At 36.8% G+C, this 15,610-nt stretch overlaps 3 protein-coding genes across 5 annotated transcripts; all 3 read left to right on the top strand.

Annotated features, from left to right (window-relative positions):
- Positions 1-1,625: 1,625 nt before the first annotated feature.
- LOC145233077 (6-hydroxyhexanoate dehydrogenase-like) lies at positions 1,626-6,449 on the top strand. Its single transcript, XM_080097739.1, has 8 exons — positions 1,626-1,744; positions 2,049-2,217; positions 2,429-2,567; positions 2,660-2,820; positions 3,405-3,514; positions 3,771-3,959; positions 4,318-4,467; positions 5,137-6,449. Exons 1-8 carry the CDS (start codon positions 1,652-1,654, stop codon positions 5,242-5,244), a joined length of 1,119 nt encoding a protein of 372 aa, XP_079953865.1. The 5' UTR covers positions 1,626-1,651; the 3' UTR covers positions 5,245-6,449.
- A 2,833-nt stretch (positions 6,450-9,282) lies between these two features.
- Positions 9,283-10,265, top strand: LOC145238220 (baculoviral IAP repeat-containing protein 5.1-B-like). Its single transcript, XM_080101330.1, has one exon. The coding sequence runs from the start codon at positions 9,351-9,353 to the stop codon at positions 9,774-9,776; it is 426 nt and encodes a 141-aa protein (XP_079957456.1). The 5' UTR covers positions 9,283-9,350; the 3' UTR covers positions 9,777-10,265.
- Positions 10,266-10,319: 54 nt separating this feature from the next.
- LOC145238205 (uncharacterized) lies at positions 10,320-15,109 on the top strand. 3 transcript variants are annotated; one of them, XM_080101308.1, is made up of 8 exons: positions 10,320-10,448; positions 10,853-10,968; positions 11,454-11,835; positions 11,998-12,102; positions 12,332-12,418; positions 12,577-12,750; positions 13,292-13,450; positions 13,516-15,109. In XM_080101308.1, the coding sequence occupies exons 1-8, from the start codon at positions 10,320-10,322 to the stop codon at positions 13,654-13,656; spliced, it is 1,293 nt and encodes a 430-aa protein (XP_079957434.1). In that variant the 3' UTR covers positions 13,657-15,109. The 3 variants fall into 3 exon arrangements, with proteins under 3 accessions (XP_079957434.1, XP_079957425.1, XP_079957443.1); XM_080101299.1 differs by having other exon boundaries at positions 13,292-13,412; XM_080101317.1 differs by lacking the exon at positions 10,320-10,448 and adding an exon at positions 11,058-11,133 and having other exon boundaries at positions 10,907-10,968; positions 13,292-13,412.
- Positions 15,110-15,610: the final 501 nt, after the last annotated feature.

Raw genomic sequence — 15,610 nt, forward strand, 5'->3', positions numbered from 1 at the left:
GATGCTCAACACACCTCAAAACGTGCAAAATTTTGGTAGGTCCTAAGTCATTTTACTCCAGCTGCAGGTTAGGTGCAGCTCTTGCTTCGGTTTTGCTTTAGATACTTCATGTATCTTTCGTTTATACAAATGTATTGAATAATTTTCGTTGTGTCTTAGCTGTAGTTGGCAGTGATTTTTAATTAACTCATTCCCTTTTCAGAATAGGTTAGGTCTATGTTCAGATTTTTGCCCTTCTCTTAGACTTTTGAACATTCTTTCGCTCTAGTTAAATTAGCCCAGCCATATTTTAACTTTTTGAACGATAATGCGTAATTTAACTACTTGAATTCTTCATAGGTCAAAATTTTGTCAAAAAAAAGTTTTTTAAGGTCAAAATTTGTCAAAATTTTCTATTTGTAGGTCAAAATTTTTCGTTTTTAGGTCAAAAAATAATTACCCTAGTTATAACCGTGAAAATATTGACAAAACTTGAACGTTCGAGTTGGTTTAACTATAAATTAGATTGGCCCCACAACTAGCAATTCTTTAGCCTAGTTGAAAAACGATTTGTTGAATGTTGAATTGTTGAAAATCTCATATAATTTAATTATGAACTGAAAAGGACGTGGTTAGTTCGAACCTTATGGTTGAAGGTTACCCTTGAACTCTGATCAAGTCAATGTATTTTAGCATAAAAAGCAATGCTTGTGCAATAAACTCTTTTTACAAAATCTTGTTCAGAAAATCTATAGAATGTTACATAATTTCCTGTGGTTAAAGTTTGTTTTGCTGCAGATTAAACTGAGTGACTAAATTTTTTACATTTTTGAAGACATGGAGAAAAGCATTTAGTTCCAAAATTGATTAAAATACAAATAAATTGGAAGAAAGTATGACCAGCCTTGTTGTTGATTTATTGTGAAATAAGACTACGTTGTCTCTTGACTTTTGTAGAGTCAGTATCTTTAAGTGGTTGTCTTGTAGGTTTCTGTGCACCGCTAGCTTGCTAACCCTTCAAGACAAAACAGTTTCCACAAACATACTTTTTAGCTTCCTGGAAAAATCCGTGTTTGGCACGTAAGTCCTTACACGGAGATTAGAAAAACACATCATGGATCAGCATTTTTAGAATAGTTATATCTTGTCTCGACGTTTTATATCACGTTTAAATAATGGCGTGATATCGCACGTGAAAACTGCATGAAACCCCTGCACGAATTGTGCCCATTGTGTCACGTAGGTTTTATAGGATACGAGAAGAAAAAATGAGTCCAAATGTGAAAATTCGGGTCAGGCATTGCTGATGAAAATTACACTCATTATTTGTAGTACACCTGCTTATTACTGTGTATTGCAAAACTTGGTGCTTTTGCGTGGAAACGTTTGCAGACAGCAGATCTATAGACTCTATATAGAGTTGATTCGAGTCGAGATACATGAACTGTTTGCTTCAACAAACTTAGCATAATTACCTCAACTTTAGTGTAGTGCGATAAACTTGTAGAGCTTTGTCTACAATCTTATGTCGCGACGTTTTATGTACTCATGTAATATACTAAAATACTATTTTTTTTTAGCCAAAAGTTATTGTTTGATTGCAAAAATTTAAATGTAAATTTTGTTTTCTGTTAAATTTAGAATAAGGTTGTTGTGTGGATCCATCTTAAACATGTACCGAGCTCAATTAGTAAAACCCAATGAGCCTTTGGTTTTCAGTGAAACAGCAATACCCGATGCTCCGGATGGGGGAATCGTTGTGAAAGTATGTCAAAACAAAAACAGCGATTATCAAACAAGCTACATGCACAATTTATGTCCCCAAAACAACGTAAAAAAGAAATATCTCTATAAAGTAAAGTGGAATTCGAAAACGTACTTTTTACTTTACATTTGTTAATTTAAACACGCTGCAAGATTCGAAACATACTTGCTCGGATTTAAAACCAATAAATTCCATACAATCTGCTACCATAAGTGTAGTTGTGAAAAAAGTTAGGATTTCTTTTCGAAACCAACTATAGTTTAAAGAAATAGTTTTACCAACATACTACAAAGTTTTTTCTCAGACAAAGTTTACTGGAATTTGCGCATCCGATATAATGATGTGGGGTGATGTTGTGTCACTTGGCGAAGGGGTTTCAATTAATCTATCCGATTTCTTTTACAAATTTCCGATAACTTTTGGTCACGAAATTGCCGGCATCGTCTATTCCATTGGAAAAAAACAACCAGCAGGTATTTTTAAAGAATTTTATTTTCAAACTGTTTTGCGACCACCCTGTCCTTATGTGTTTACTTTTAGGATCTGACTTTAATGTGGCCGACAAAGGTTTAACCAATATGTTACAATGTTTTTTCTTAGACAAAGTTTACTGAAATTTGCGCGTCCGAATTTTATTTTCAAGCATTTTTAGCAACTACCCTGTCCTCGTGTGATTACTTTCAGGATCTGCTCTTAACCTGGGAGACCCTGTGGTTGTATACTCCTGCAGGGGCTGCAACACCTGTGGATATTGTGCCCAGTATGCACCAAATAAATGCGCCAAAAGACTAGGAGGAAATTACGGAATAGGTACACCAGGAGGGTAGGTGTTTGTCAGAAATTGTGCTTTTTTAAAAGTAATGCACACAAAAGATATGAATATAATTTTGAACCTATATTTTTTGCAACTTGTAGCTACGCCACGTTCGTCAGCGTGTTTAATGCTCAAGATGTACTGAAGTTACCTGATGTTGTTCCACTTGAAGTCGGATGTATGTTGGGCTGTGCGGGTTTGACCAGTTATGGCGCATTAGATTCGATCAAGCCACTTTTGGAAAATATTGTTAAACTTGAAGGTAAAATGATCATTTGTTCTTTGACGCAAAATTGTCATGGAGAGTACATTCCCATTTAAAAACGGACATGTGCTCTTCAAGGCTTCACATCAGTCATTGAAATCATACTAAATTTATCGTAAAAGAATACAAAAATGGCCCAATTGGGCTTAAGCCGTTTAATTGTTTGTTTTATTGTATAATCGGTGGCCGGACAACGGATAATTAGGTTTTGGTTTAAAGTAAACGGGTTGTTCTCACAATGCCCGTCTTCAAACTGCCTGAATTTATGCAAATTGGTAAAAAAAAGATTGATTGTTTTCCGACTTGGAGTTGGTGGCTTTAACACAGTTCAGCTCATAGTTACACTGGGTTAAAGCAATGTCACCAATGTTTCTTACTTACGAAAACGCAAGTGTTCAGGATTAGAATAAAACCGTAGCCGTTGCGCCAAACACTCAGTCATCTTTTTGTAGCGTTTATATGCTGCTAAATCGGTTGACACTTTTAGGTAGAGTACTTTATTTGCAAAACCTATTGTATCAGATTGCCAGTGGCAAAATGTGTCTTTATGAAGCGTTTTCAACCCGAACTTTAATTGAAAGGAGAAACCAGTTTACTGATTACGTCAACTGGCGGACTAAGCGCCTGGTGCTACCAAATTGCAAGAGCTTTTTTACCGAAAAAGACTAAGATTGTCATCAGCAGTACATCCGTAAGTTATACTATTTCTCTTACCTTTGTTCAAGTGGTTTATAACTTTTTTAGTCAAACAACTTTTTCATAAATTTATCAGGTTTGTGCTAACCCATAGACAAATACCTCTTTTAAAACCTTAATTTATGTCGGCAAACCCCAGGTTAGGAACCACTGCTTTAGCCCCTTACATAGGCTGTGGTAGTTACAGTAAATTATTGACTAGTGCACACAGTATTTACAAAACGCCTTTCAACAAACTTGGTTTACTACAGGAAGGACGACTTGAGCGGTTTTGCAAAATTCATCGTTGCGATGACAAGGTGCTTTGGAAAGATGGCGCAAGTGTTGCAGATTTGGTTGCTCTAACCAAGGAAAAAGGTTTGAACGGAGGTTTCGATGCAGTGTTGGATATGGTCGGTACACCTCAAAGCACCAACATCGCTTACCAGAGCCTTCGACCGGTAAACAAATAAACACATTTATATTGATCAGTTTGCTTCATGGCGTCTTTTGCCCCTTATCCCTTTGGCGATGTTTCGTATCGCCTTACCTTCTTAAAGCAAAGTTACAAAAGGAAATAATAAACATGTTTTGTGCCGCTTGTTTACCAATGACAGTTAAGTGCATATAAGAGATATACCTGATTTCAATATTAATAAAATTGTTTGGCTTCTTATTTACAGGTTTCCGTGTAATTAACCTATCAGGCGCCACTGCTTTTTAGCCTAATTTTTTAAATAAGCTCATATCAATGCAAGATATTTTTGTCATGCTCTACGGCTGTGTTTATGTGAATCAGAACACATACGATATATTTAGAATGGAACGATGGTGATGGTTGGACTTCGAGGTGGAACCGGAAGTTATCCAGCGCCTGACATATCAATGTGGTCAAAAGAAATCAAAGGGAGTTTGATGGGATCTCGTGAACAGCTGAAGAAATTGATCACGCTAGTTGCTGAGAACAAGGTCAGAATTGACTGTAATTAAAATAGTTCTGCTTAAAATAATATTCCACAGTGGGCATTTATGTAAGGTGGTAGTTATTTTGTTAAAGTAAATCTGACAAGAAATAGTCCAAAAAAATCTAGCCTGCGGTGGAATTCGTACCCACAACAGGAGCTATTTCCGCGACTCGTGCGCTAATAATTGAGCCACACAGGTTTAGTGAAAGCCCGTCGAAAGTCGAATCACATTGCCTGTGTCGTATACTGCATATGCCAGCTCGTAGTTGGGGATCGCCAGTTTGACCATTCATCCGTTAAGATGAACATTAATTCAAAACAGAGATTAGAAGCGTTCATGCAGCGATCACCGCACACTGATATGCATATCATAGCAAGTCAGGCATATTGACTTACTGTCGAATTTGTACACCGAAAGAAGCCACAGGCCAAACAATGCAGTGGGATTCGAACCCCCGGGCCCCGACAGAAGCCTTTTCAGGACTCGCCTTTTACCAAGTGAGCTACTGAACGTGATCGCTGGGTAACATAAATGGCAATTTTAGAGCTGATTTCAGTTTTGAATATGTTCATCTTAAGACGGTTGAGTATTATCAAAATGATTTTCCTATTACAACGATCCAAAACGCAAGAGAACATAAATACTCTCTTATTAAAATTTATTTTGTTACAGATGACTTGTCCACCAATCAGTTATTTCAAACTTGACGAAATAAACGAAGCACTCGAACTGCAGAAAAAAGGAAAAATTGAAGGGCGAGCCATCATACAATTCGACTAAAGCTCCACGAAGATATAGTTTTAAAAAACTCATTCGCTTTGTTATTGGTTGTTTTGCTGGTAGCCTATACTATCTTTAATAACTTACTAACTTAGGGGGAGATGTGGGACCATTGGGCCAAAATTCAGTTTTTCATGACTATTTCTTTGAGTTCGAAAGAAAAATTTGAACACCTGTAGTAATACTACACGTTTTAACACACTTACACAAGGGCATAACTTTCTTATTTGGAAATGCGTTGGCAAGATATTCCGTTTTAAAAATTACAAAAAATATGGCTCAAAGGTCCTTACCCTTGGGGACCATTGAGCCTCGCATAAAGGACTTTTGGGCCAGTATTTTCATGTGATATGGACCATTAATCCACGCATGAGGGAGCTTATTAAGTGTTGTGTTTGAAAGTACTGTAGAACAATTTTATTGAAAAAGAAATCTAATAGTAATCAAAAGAACGAAATACAACCAGCATCAATAGCTTTATAGGCCCACAAATACAAGAAATCACTTTTTTTTCAATGTATTTTTCGACAATCAGGCGACAGTCCGAGAACTGAAAATTGCCCTTTGTCGTTCACGGGGTTCGAGCCCAGGATACCCCGGGGACGAATCCCGATCAGGTTTTTTATGCCTGTATGTGGGTCAGGCGCGCCAGGCCATTCGGCCAAGTTCCCGCCCAAATCACAGTTCACAAGTCATAACTGCTTAAGTTAGGGGTTGATGTAGATTTCGCCTCTTTGATGTATCTTTGTTGCACGAGGAATGTTGTTGCTGAAAGCGGCTTCTCGGGTGCTACATTTTTTATCCAAAACTTCTTGAACAGCTTTTCTCAAGCTAGAGTCAGTATAATGTCTATACTTTTCTTTATTTTTTTTTAAAGTAGGCATTTGATATAGGTTATATAATTTACTAGACTAATATCAGACTCTATTGATATAACAATTCATTTGTGTAAAGGTTTTTGACAGTTTAATATGCAACATAAATACATAGGCCCAACACAAAAATTCATACTTAAAACCCACAAGCACAACGCATGTATTAACGCTATTAAGGTATAAAGTCAAAGGACCTTTGGGCCATGCCCAATGGTCCTGTGAACAACTGGTCCAATGGTCCTGTATTGCCACCATTACGAACTTATCTGATTAAACTACGTTACACAGATCAACTTAAGAAATACTAATGCTCATCTAACGCTACAATTGACTAACTAATATCCTGCAAAGTTTGTGTTTTAACTAGCTTTCTCTTGTAAAGAAATTACAAAAATGTAAAGGAGTAAAATATTTACTTTCAAGCTGCGAAAACTTAGTTATGCTCACAGTTTCTTCTGTAAGTGACTGACCTTCTTGCTGTTACAGCTTTAAAACTCTTGCAACACAAGTACTTTAACGCATGATTGAGAACTCGTTACAGCGACCAGTTTGAGAGAAACGCATGATGGCCCAAAGGTCCTTCATGCTCAATGGTCCCGCATCTCCCCCTACTTGTACACAGCATTTTTAAACATTTTATTTGCAAATGCTACTGTAATTTAGAATTGTGTAAAAATCGTAACAAAAACCACCCGGCATTTCGGAACTGAAAGAAATATTTGCAATCTTTAGTTTTATATTACGAGAAAATATACATTTATTTTTGAAATGCATGGTTCTAGATGGTTTAACAACAGCCTTAACGTTTTTGTCACAATCCGAGAAAACCGAGCCGTGTGCAAAAGAACAGGACATCCTGCCTTCTGTTGGCAAAACATACAGCGTGCAATTTGAGACGTGATCACATTTCATAGGAAACGGGAATTAGTCTTTGTCTGTGTTGCCATCACACCATGTTGATTTTCGCAATATCAGTATATCACACCTTGTTGAATTTCGCCAATAACTATACGGAAAAAACATGGAACGTAACAACCAGCTGTATACCAGTTGCGTCTCGAAAGTTAACCAAACAGGAGGCTTATTTGATAAATAACATCCAATGTTAGGCCTACTTGGCGGGCAATTTAGAGTATTAATAGCCTATTGATGTGTTATTTATTTATGTAGTGCTTCTTTCTTAATTTTGTGCATATTTTTCCGTTCATGTCAATTTTACACACAAAAGCATGGTTGTCGAAACTGATTTTTATTAATTTGTTACTGAACATTCATTCATTATCATTTAGCAGCAGTTCTATGGTGATTTCTTTCTTTTTTCGAATATTAATTGCCGTCAAATTGTTTTTCGGTATATCATTCCAGAAATAAATTGATGACACTAAACATGTATTTTGTTAAGCATCAAACTGTTCGGTTAAAGACTCCTGTTTTGAATCAAACAAATAACAAAAACAAACTTAGTGTAAGCCAAAATCCTGAAAAAGATTTGGTGTCGACGGGGCCAATAAGATGTTTGTAATGTCGTGTGCAGTTTGAAAATTAACGTTTGACATTTTTCTTAATGTTAGCTTTTGTTACCCTTTCCGAAAGGTTATTTCACGTGGCCCAGCATACACAAAACCCAGTAAAGACCAAACAAGAGAAAATACTTAAAAATCAACTGTTTAAGTATATTTTTACACACAAGCAAAAAAACTCAATTAACGATTCTGTCAGAGCTCTGAGGTGTGTACAAATGCGGGAATTGTCATTGATTTTATTGCCACACAATTCAAACAAACACGGAAAAAACTTAAATCGCAACTTTTTGTAAACACATCTTGTTGTTTATCAATATAGTGGTTCTGGAGTGAGTGTCTTATTGTCTTATCAATCGAGTTGCGACTTTTCACCTGCTACGTCCTTTTATTATTGTGTTTTGCATTTGTCTGCACATCAACCCGTTTCCTCATTTTGTTTCACTGGCACCAGGGCTGCCACTCCTTGGGATTTTTCCCAAGATCTTGGGATTTCAGTGTTGAGCTTGGGATCTTGGGAAAAACTTTTTAAACCTTGGGATTTTTTTAAATTATTCATTTAATACGTTTAAGATACAATTAATACTATTGTTGCGAACAAAAAATATCCATTTGCAAAAATCATCTTTTTATGTAACGATTTACGTAACAGTGCTTCATCAATTTTGTGTTCGAAGAAGTGTAAGTTGATCGAAGTTCTCTGTCAAAACTTATGAGTCAGGCTAGTGCTACAGGCTTTTCGGTGTATTATGTGCCACTAAAAACATGTACAAAAAATATATTTTTCTTTTGTATTTTTCTGGTATTTCTTAGCGTCTTTTCAAAAGTACAGATGACTGGGACCTGGTGTAACCATATAGATTATGTTGCCTGCGCCAGCTAGGATTTAAACTGTGTATTTGCCATTTTTTGGTTATCTTGGGATTTTTGGACAAACCTTGGGATTTTTGGTGAGGTAACCTTGGGATATCTTAAAATTCTCAGTGGCAGCCCTGACTGGCACTACTGTGTCATAGTTTGATTTGTGCAGATGCCAAACTTTAAATAATGCAAAGTAATATTGTCGCCTCGGTTTGAACCCAGGCACTACAGAATCCCGAAAACGATCTCGATCAAGTTTTTCATGTCTGCGCAAGGGCCACCAGGCCACACCCTTGCTCATTCGACCATGTCCCTTGTATTTTTATTTTATTTTACTTCTTCTGCTGTCTCTTTCAAAGTGTTGCGAGTCTATGGCGCCCATTTTTTAATTTTCAACTTCAAGTCCAGTAAGTGTTTGTTGAATTGCGGATTTTGTTTGTGTGAGTTGAATATAATTGTGAAATGAGATGAAGTGTACTTGCTATGTTCTGTTTTGCTGCTCCCAAGAAAGATGCCTAACGTATTTACTTGATTGTAATTTGTAAGCCGACATAATTTTAAAATGTAGGCCGTCCCCGCTTTTAAGCTGCCCTCAATTGTAAGTCGAACAAATTGTAGGGTATTAAACTTTGTAAGCAGCGACTTGCAATCGCATAAATATGCATATTTATACCATGGTAACACAGTTTAACTATGAGACATTAGAACTGCGATTAGAGACAATTTTGTACGTTTGTATTTGTTTAAGGTCAACCTGCCATTATAATGACTAGATGCAAAATAAATATTTTCTTCTATTGCAGTTTTGTCAACATAAATTTATCATAAAATATATTCTGTTACTGTTATCATGGATTCTTCTGAAGTTGACAGTCACTCCATGATGTTGTATCAAAACCGCTTGACTACTTTTGCTGGATGGCCCTATACAGAACAAGATGGAGCAAAATGTACTGCTGAGAATCTGGCAAATGCTGGATTTTATCGACCCCATGCTGAAAGCGAACCTGACCTGGCACGGTGTTTTATGTGTTTTAAAGACTTAGAAGGCTGGGAACCAGAGGATATACCAGAGCAAGAGCATTCAAAGCGATGTCCAAATTGCCCGTTTATACTCCAGAGGGTGAAGGATGTTCAGAACATGCAGATTGAAAACTTTGTCAGACTCTGCTTCCAGCAAAGTATGCAACAATTACAAAAAGAATGTAGCGATTGTGTTGGTGAAATAAACAAGATGAAAGACTCAAAGTTCCAAGAATTAAAACTGTTGAAATAAAATACCATTTTGTGACATATATATTACTCATTCTCTTTTATGTACCTTTTGAAACTTAAAGCTCCCCAACTGAGTTTTTTTAATATGCTTTTGGTCCTGCTGTTGTCTCTAATAGTTATTTTTAAATGTTAAAATCTTCTATGGTGGTGTTGCGTTGTAAGGTGTGGCAAAATTAAATCATAAAGCAGTTGCACTCAGTTTTTTTTAATTAAACAAGATTTAGGTGAAAACTGCTACATCATAGATTTCGACAGGCAGTTGCATACTGAATGTTACACATTTTATTTTGTCGTTAGTTTGTGCCTATGTTGGGTGAATGCATGCTCTGTTAATAAAAAAATACTGCCTTAAATACAAAAGTTTTTTAACTCTAATCATCTCTTCACTACAAATGTTTTTGAAGAACATTCAAAAATACTGTTTACAAATGTTTGTTTGCACTATATTTTGTTTGAACTCTATGTAAACTATTTTTCCTGTGCTTTTAGACATGTAGAATGAAGGTTCATTACTATTAGGAGGAAATTAGATAAATGACCTGGAATGGCATCAAGTAATCCATCCATAAAAGAATGCATTACACTAATGTGCCGACTTTTGAAGTATGCACCAAATCCTATTCATGTAAATCCTGACACCTTTCGACAAGCAAAACACAACAATCCTGCAGCTGTAAGTTTGTAGTCTTTACCAAGCTGTACCTCAAAAGCTAATCTTTGGCCTCATTTGCACACATCAGATATTTTAGTCCCCATGAGCTTGCATCTGTCCAAGTGTCATAACAAGTAATAACTGCTTCACAAACATGGTTGTATTTAAGTTTAAAGAGCTCTTCTGGCAAATGTGATTTTATTCCGATGTTTCGACGTCCTGTACAGGTCGTCTTCTTCATCAGGGTAATTCACACATCACATTTGCCAGAAGATCTCTTTAAACTTCATACTATGCCTGGCAGTATAGCTGTATTTGTAAGAATATGTAAAATATTTACAAACAATATACAATATATTTTGGATTATTATTTTATGTGTGCATAAATATATGCAGCAAACTGTTTTAACAACTATGCCTGTTAGGTGGATGAAATGTTGAAGTTGGTTCATATCATGCTAGCTACTGACAAAACTAAGTTGCAAGGGCCTTTAGATGCAGATATGAAAGAGGCCCTAATTGAAAAGTTAGAGAACAGTGGGTAAGTTTGGTTTGCCCATAGCTTGCATAAACACTTTTGATGTTAGTTGTTTTGAGTTGAGTTTATTTCACTGGTGATACAAATTGTAGCAGCACAATCGTGCTAAGATATTCACCAAGCCGGAAATAACTGCGCAACGTTGGGATGTTATTAAGCGCGACAAAGGTAAGGGCACAATTGGTGGAAAGATGATAAACGCACCTACACCGTTACTTTTATAGGGATATGAATAAAAAATACTACCATTATATGCTGTCTAGCAGTTTGATATTTGTTTTTAACTCTTTAATCCATCCAGTTTTTTATCACATGTGGATATGGATGTAAAAGAGACAACTGCCACATGCCATAACATAGATATAGTTTGCAACATGCATGTTTCCAGACTTGTGTTATTGTTTTGCATGTAAAATAAGCTCCTAGTAATGTGATTTTATTTTTAGTGAGATAAAATTTAGTTCCTTCCAATGACTTTCTGTTTGTAGGTATCCAAGAGTACACATGCTAAAAACCAACCTGACAAGTTTGGAATTGCTTTTGTGTTTTGGTTGGCTTCTTCACATCACAAAAATATTGACACAAATATATCGTGCTTCACTTGAACCCACAGACATATTCTCTATCTTGTTATGTGAAAAGCACAAAGTGAAGATACCTTCTCCATTCCAAAGCAGTGAAAATTTGGACATCAGTGGCTTAGAAACCATGCTTAGTGGTACGATTGGCCCAAAATTGGAGCATGATAAATTTGATGCCATGTCAGTTGCAGATCAAATAAACCATGTAGCTTGGATGTCAGGAAAAGTTGAAATGAAAATGAGTGCTCTTAATTCGCTTTATTTGTTTACTGCAAAAATTGATGCACAGGTTTGTATCTATTTTATATAATTGCTGTTCAAATAAAACCTAACATTAAGTAAGGTTTAATTTAAATCAGTTTTTCAAGATCAAACTTTGATTTTAATGAAAAAGGTCAAACTGTGTCAAAGATATGTGCATATTGGTGTAGTGATATTAAAATTTTATTAGATTCAAAAACAGACACATTCAGCAACTGCCAAAGAAAAGACTACTTTTGACAGTTTAACAGCAAATGAAGCTCTTCTTTTCAAGCACTCCAAAATACTTCAACTGGTAATGTGTTGTTGTTTTTTACTGTTGAACACAGCATGTCAGAATTCCCTTTCACTAAATAACTTTAACAAAAACTGTGTGCATCAGCTTCAACAATTATTAAAATTTTGCTTAAAATGCCAGATTGGTAGCTATTTAGAAATACAACATCAGTATTAAATTTCAAAGTTTTGCACTGTACATATTCATGTCATTTGTGCTTCAGTTTAAATAAGTTTAAACTGTTTAGTGTGAAAAAGACATGGAGCGAAAGGTTCAAATTATTCAAGCTTATAACAAATGGAAAGATATGGAACCAAAATTTTGGCAATGGCTGGTATGTATTGCACCCCCTAATATTGACATTTCTAGTCACTGTAGCCTTTGGTGTTTTATCATGGAACCATGAAAATTTAATAGCAACATTAAAATGTTTTCATTTTCGTGTGTTAAAATCAAGTTCCTGGTAATATTGTACACAACAATGTGTTACAGCATGGAGCAGCTTATGACGAAATACAAGAGGAATATTTGCCCTCAATGAATTCTTCCGATGTCCCAATAATTGATGCTTTGACAGAAGGTTTGGAAAGTACTGCTGCTTCAATTGAACAAGTGAAGTCCATGCTTTATGACAAGCAAAGAGAATGGCTTGAACTGGCCAAAACAGTAAGTGGTGTAGTGTTAGACATGGATTATGGATTTGCATAACCTGGATGTACAATACCTTTAGTTCCACTTAAAAATCGTGTTAGGAAATTTTCACTCATTGCTATGTAGAGTTTGTCAAAAGTTCCCTAAAAGGTTTATGGGCCTGCTGCGAATGTAAAGGATCATTTTTTACCTGTGTTTATTAAAGTACACAGGACATTGGAGTCCACAACAAGTCTGAATCTGACTTCTTTCATTGTAATAAGTCCTACATATAAAAAACCCCAAATTTGCAGTGACTTTTGTATTTTGGTTGTGCACCAACACACAGGTGCTTGATACACTCAGACTTCCTATGTAAGTTTCTGTTGCATAGACAAGCAAGTTTTCCAACTGTAATAATTAACTCTATAGTTTATACTTAATCACACTAAGTGATGGACATTACCCAAATATACCAAGCATCCCCAGCTGAGCTTGTAGGGAATGTTACAAAATTGTTGTGGTTCATTATTGCTAGGTTAGTTCCCGATTGTAACATGAGTTTGTTCTGACCTAGGACTCTGGACATCTGGCCAAAGTGAGAGTGGAACAAGAACATGAAATAAGTAAAGAAGTCCAAGCATTGCTGCAATATGTCAACAGCATGGAGAATAGTTTCAAGCTCGCCTTGTCAAGTGGTCAGCATTTTTTGAATAAATATGTCATTATACACATGGTGGGCCTGTTAAAAAAATTGTCCTGTGCATATGCTTTATGTTGAGCATCGTTCATTTGCTCCAGACGCCAAGGGAAAAGGGGGACCTGCCCACAGCCCCACCATTCCAATATCAAACGAGATCCAGCGTCTCCGCACGAGGGCGCTACAGATTGCTGACCAGTTGCGGGAGATGGAGCACCTCAGTGGCGAAGAACTCACTATAATTGTGAACAGCAAACTTAATGGAAACGCAATACTTGTTCCGGCCACAGCAGTAACGTAACAATTTGGGTTTGATGCTTCGTTAATCCGCGTATTTTTGCAGTATTTTGATATGAGTATGGAAGATAGAGACTGACAATACTCTTGATTCGCTGTACGCTTTTGTAACACATTTTGGCAAGAACTGTTGCCCGACATGTTTTTAAAAATGGCACTTGTTTTGTCGCTTTTGGTCATACGATGTATTAAAACGCGCACGGTGGTAGAGAGTAATAGTAAAGCGGTCTTTATTTTCATCACCATACGTCCGTGGTTTAAAAACATGCCAAAATCTAAGACAATAAATTGCAATTATTTAGATAACATTTTGGTGTGTACAGAAACAAGCGCATAGTTAAATTTAATATAGTTTTTGAAGTTTAGCGCTATTTAAACCATCACCGGTTTTTAACTTAATTTTACAACAAAATTACCAGTTTTGCTTTAACTCGTACAAATCAATCCATGAAAACAAATTTTCTCGCTTTGTCTACTCTATTTATTTTTGTTGTTTTGGACCTTTTGCATATTTACGTGTTTTACGGTTGGTCTTTTGCTCTTGCGTTTTAGGTTTGGGAACCCAACATGCATTTCTTTTGTGCATTTTTTGGGGTCCTATACTTTGTTACACCGACAAACGAACAGCGATTGTCAACGCGTAAACAACCTTTGTGCTCTATGAACGGTCAGGCGGAACCTTATCGCGTTTGCCACCTGTTCTTCTGTTTTCTCGGGTCTCCATAGCATCCTGCGACGTATACCAGCAAATGGTGATTCAAAGGAGGCGATTTCCTTTGGCGAAAGGTGTTAGTGGCCCAAACACCCGCCTATCTAGCTGACGCCCAGACTAAGTTTATAACAGCAACTAACCACAAAAGCCACACCGAGCTACTTTCTCAGCGTTTGCTCTTTCGTTCAGTAGGGGTCGGCAACAGATGGAATTTTCGCAATGCGGATTATTGTTACTGGTCGTGTCGCGGTAACAGGAAGGAATCCGTTTTCTGTTGCCGTATAAAATGCCCACGGTGTTGAGTGAGGGTTTTGACTCAAAACCCCATGTAATAACGGCTCTCTTGTTCGTTGGTGTAACGAAATACGGCAGGTTTGTAACATCACTAATTTGCCGATAAAACGTTGCTAGGGAGACGACGGATTCAGCTATTGCTCGGTTGTCTTCAGTAAAAACGCGTTTTTGTTGCTCATGTTACGTTGATTCCACAATCATTTGCTATCACGTGTTACTGAGAAATGCTTTTGTAGTTATTCTTTTATTCTACTTTTTTCCGTTATTTTAACAGTTCAGTTTGAAGTGTGTACCTGCGTACGCTGTCAAGTGCAAAAACTGTGTTTGGTAATGTAGGACAAGTTTTGTACAAATCAAAGGTTTATTTTGTCAATAAAATTAAATGCAAATTGTTTCCTTTTGGTTCCATGGGCACCAGAAATATGCCTTCATTTTCCACGTATGGGCTATACTACAATTCGACTAAGGGATGTGGTGGCGCACAAAGGTATTGGTCCGGGGCGCCATATTCTTATTTTTTTGATCGGGACGTAAAGCAACGTTATGCGACATCAATTGCTTGTGTTGCAGCCGTTGTGCAGAATAAGCGTCCCTGGTATATGTTCAACGTAAATTCCCAGTTGGGCTAGATTTTGATACTCTCCCTAGCAACAACAGTTGTTTTCATCCAAGCCTTTCGATGGCCCCAGAAACGTTGAAGATTTTTCAATCAATTATCGCGCAAATCATCTTTTGTCCCAACCCCCTTTCCTCCTTCAAAATACTTCCACCAGGCTCGAGTTTCCCACTGACGCATCGCCTTGTTTCAGCGCAGATTCGCAGCCCATTGTCCGGCCCAGTGCTGGGTAACAAACATAACAGTATCGGGTTGTGGCCTGCTCCGGCGGTGAAAT

This window comes from Phallusia mammillata, chromosome 1 (assembly GCF_965637545.1).
Source record: "Phallusia mammillata chromosome 1, kaPhaMamm4.hap1.1, whole genome shotgun sequence".
NCBI classification, from domain to species: Eukaryota; Metazoa; Chordata; class Ascidiacea; order Phlebobranchia; family Ascidiidae; genus Phallusia; species Phallusia mammillata.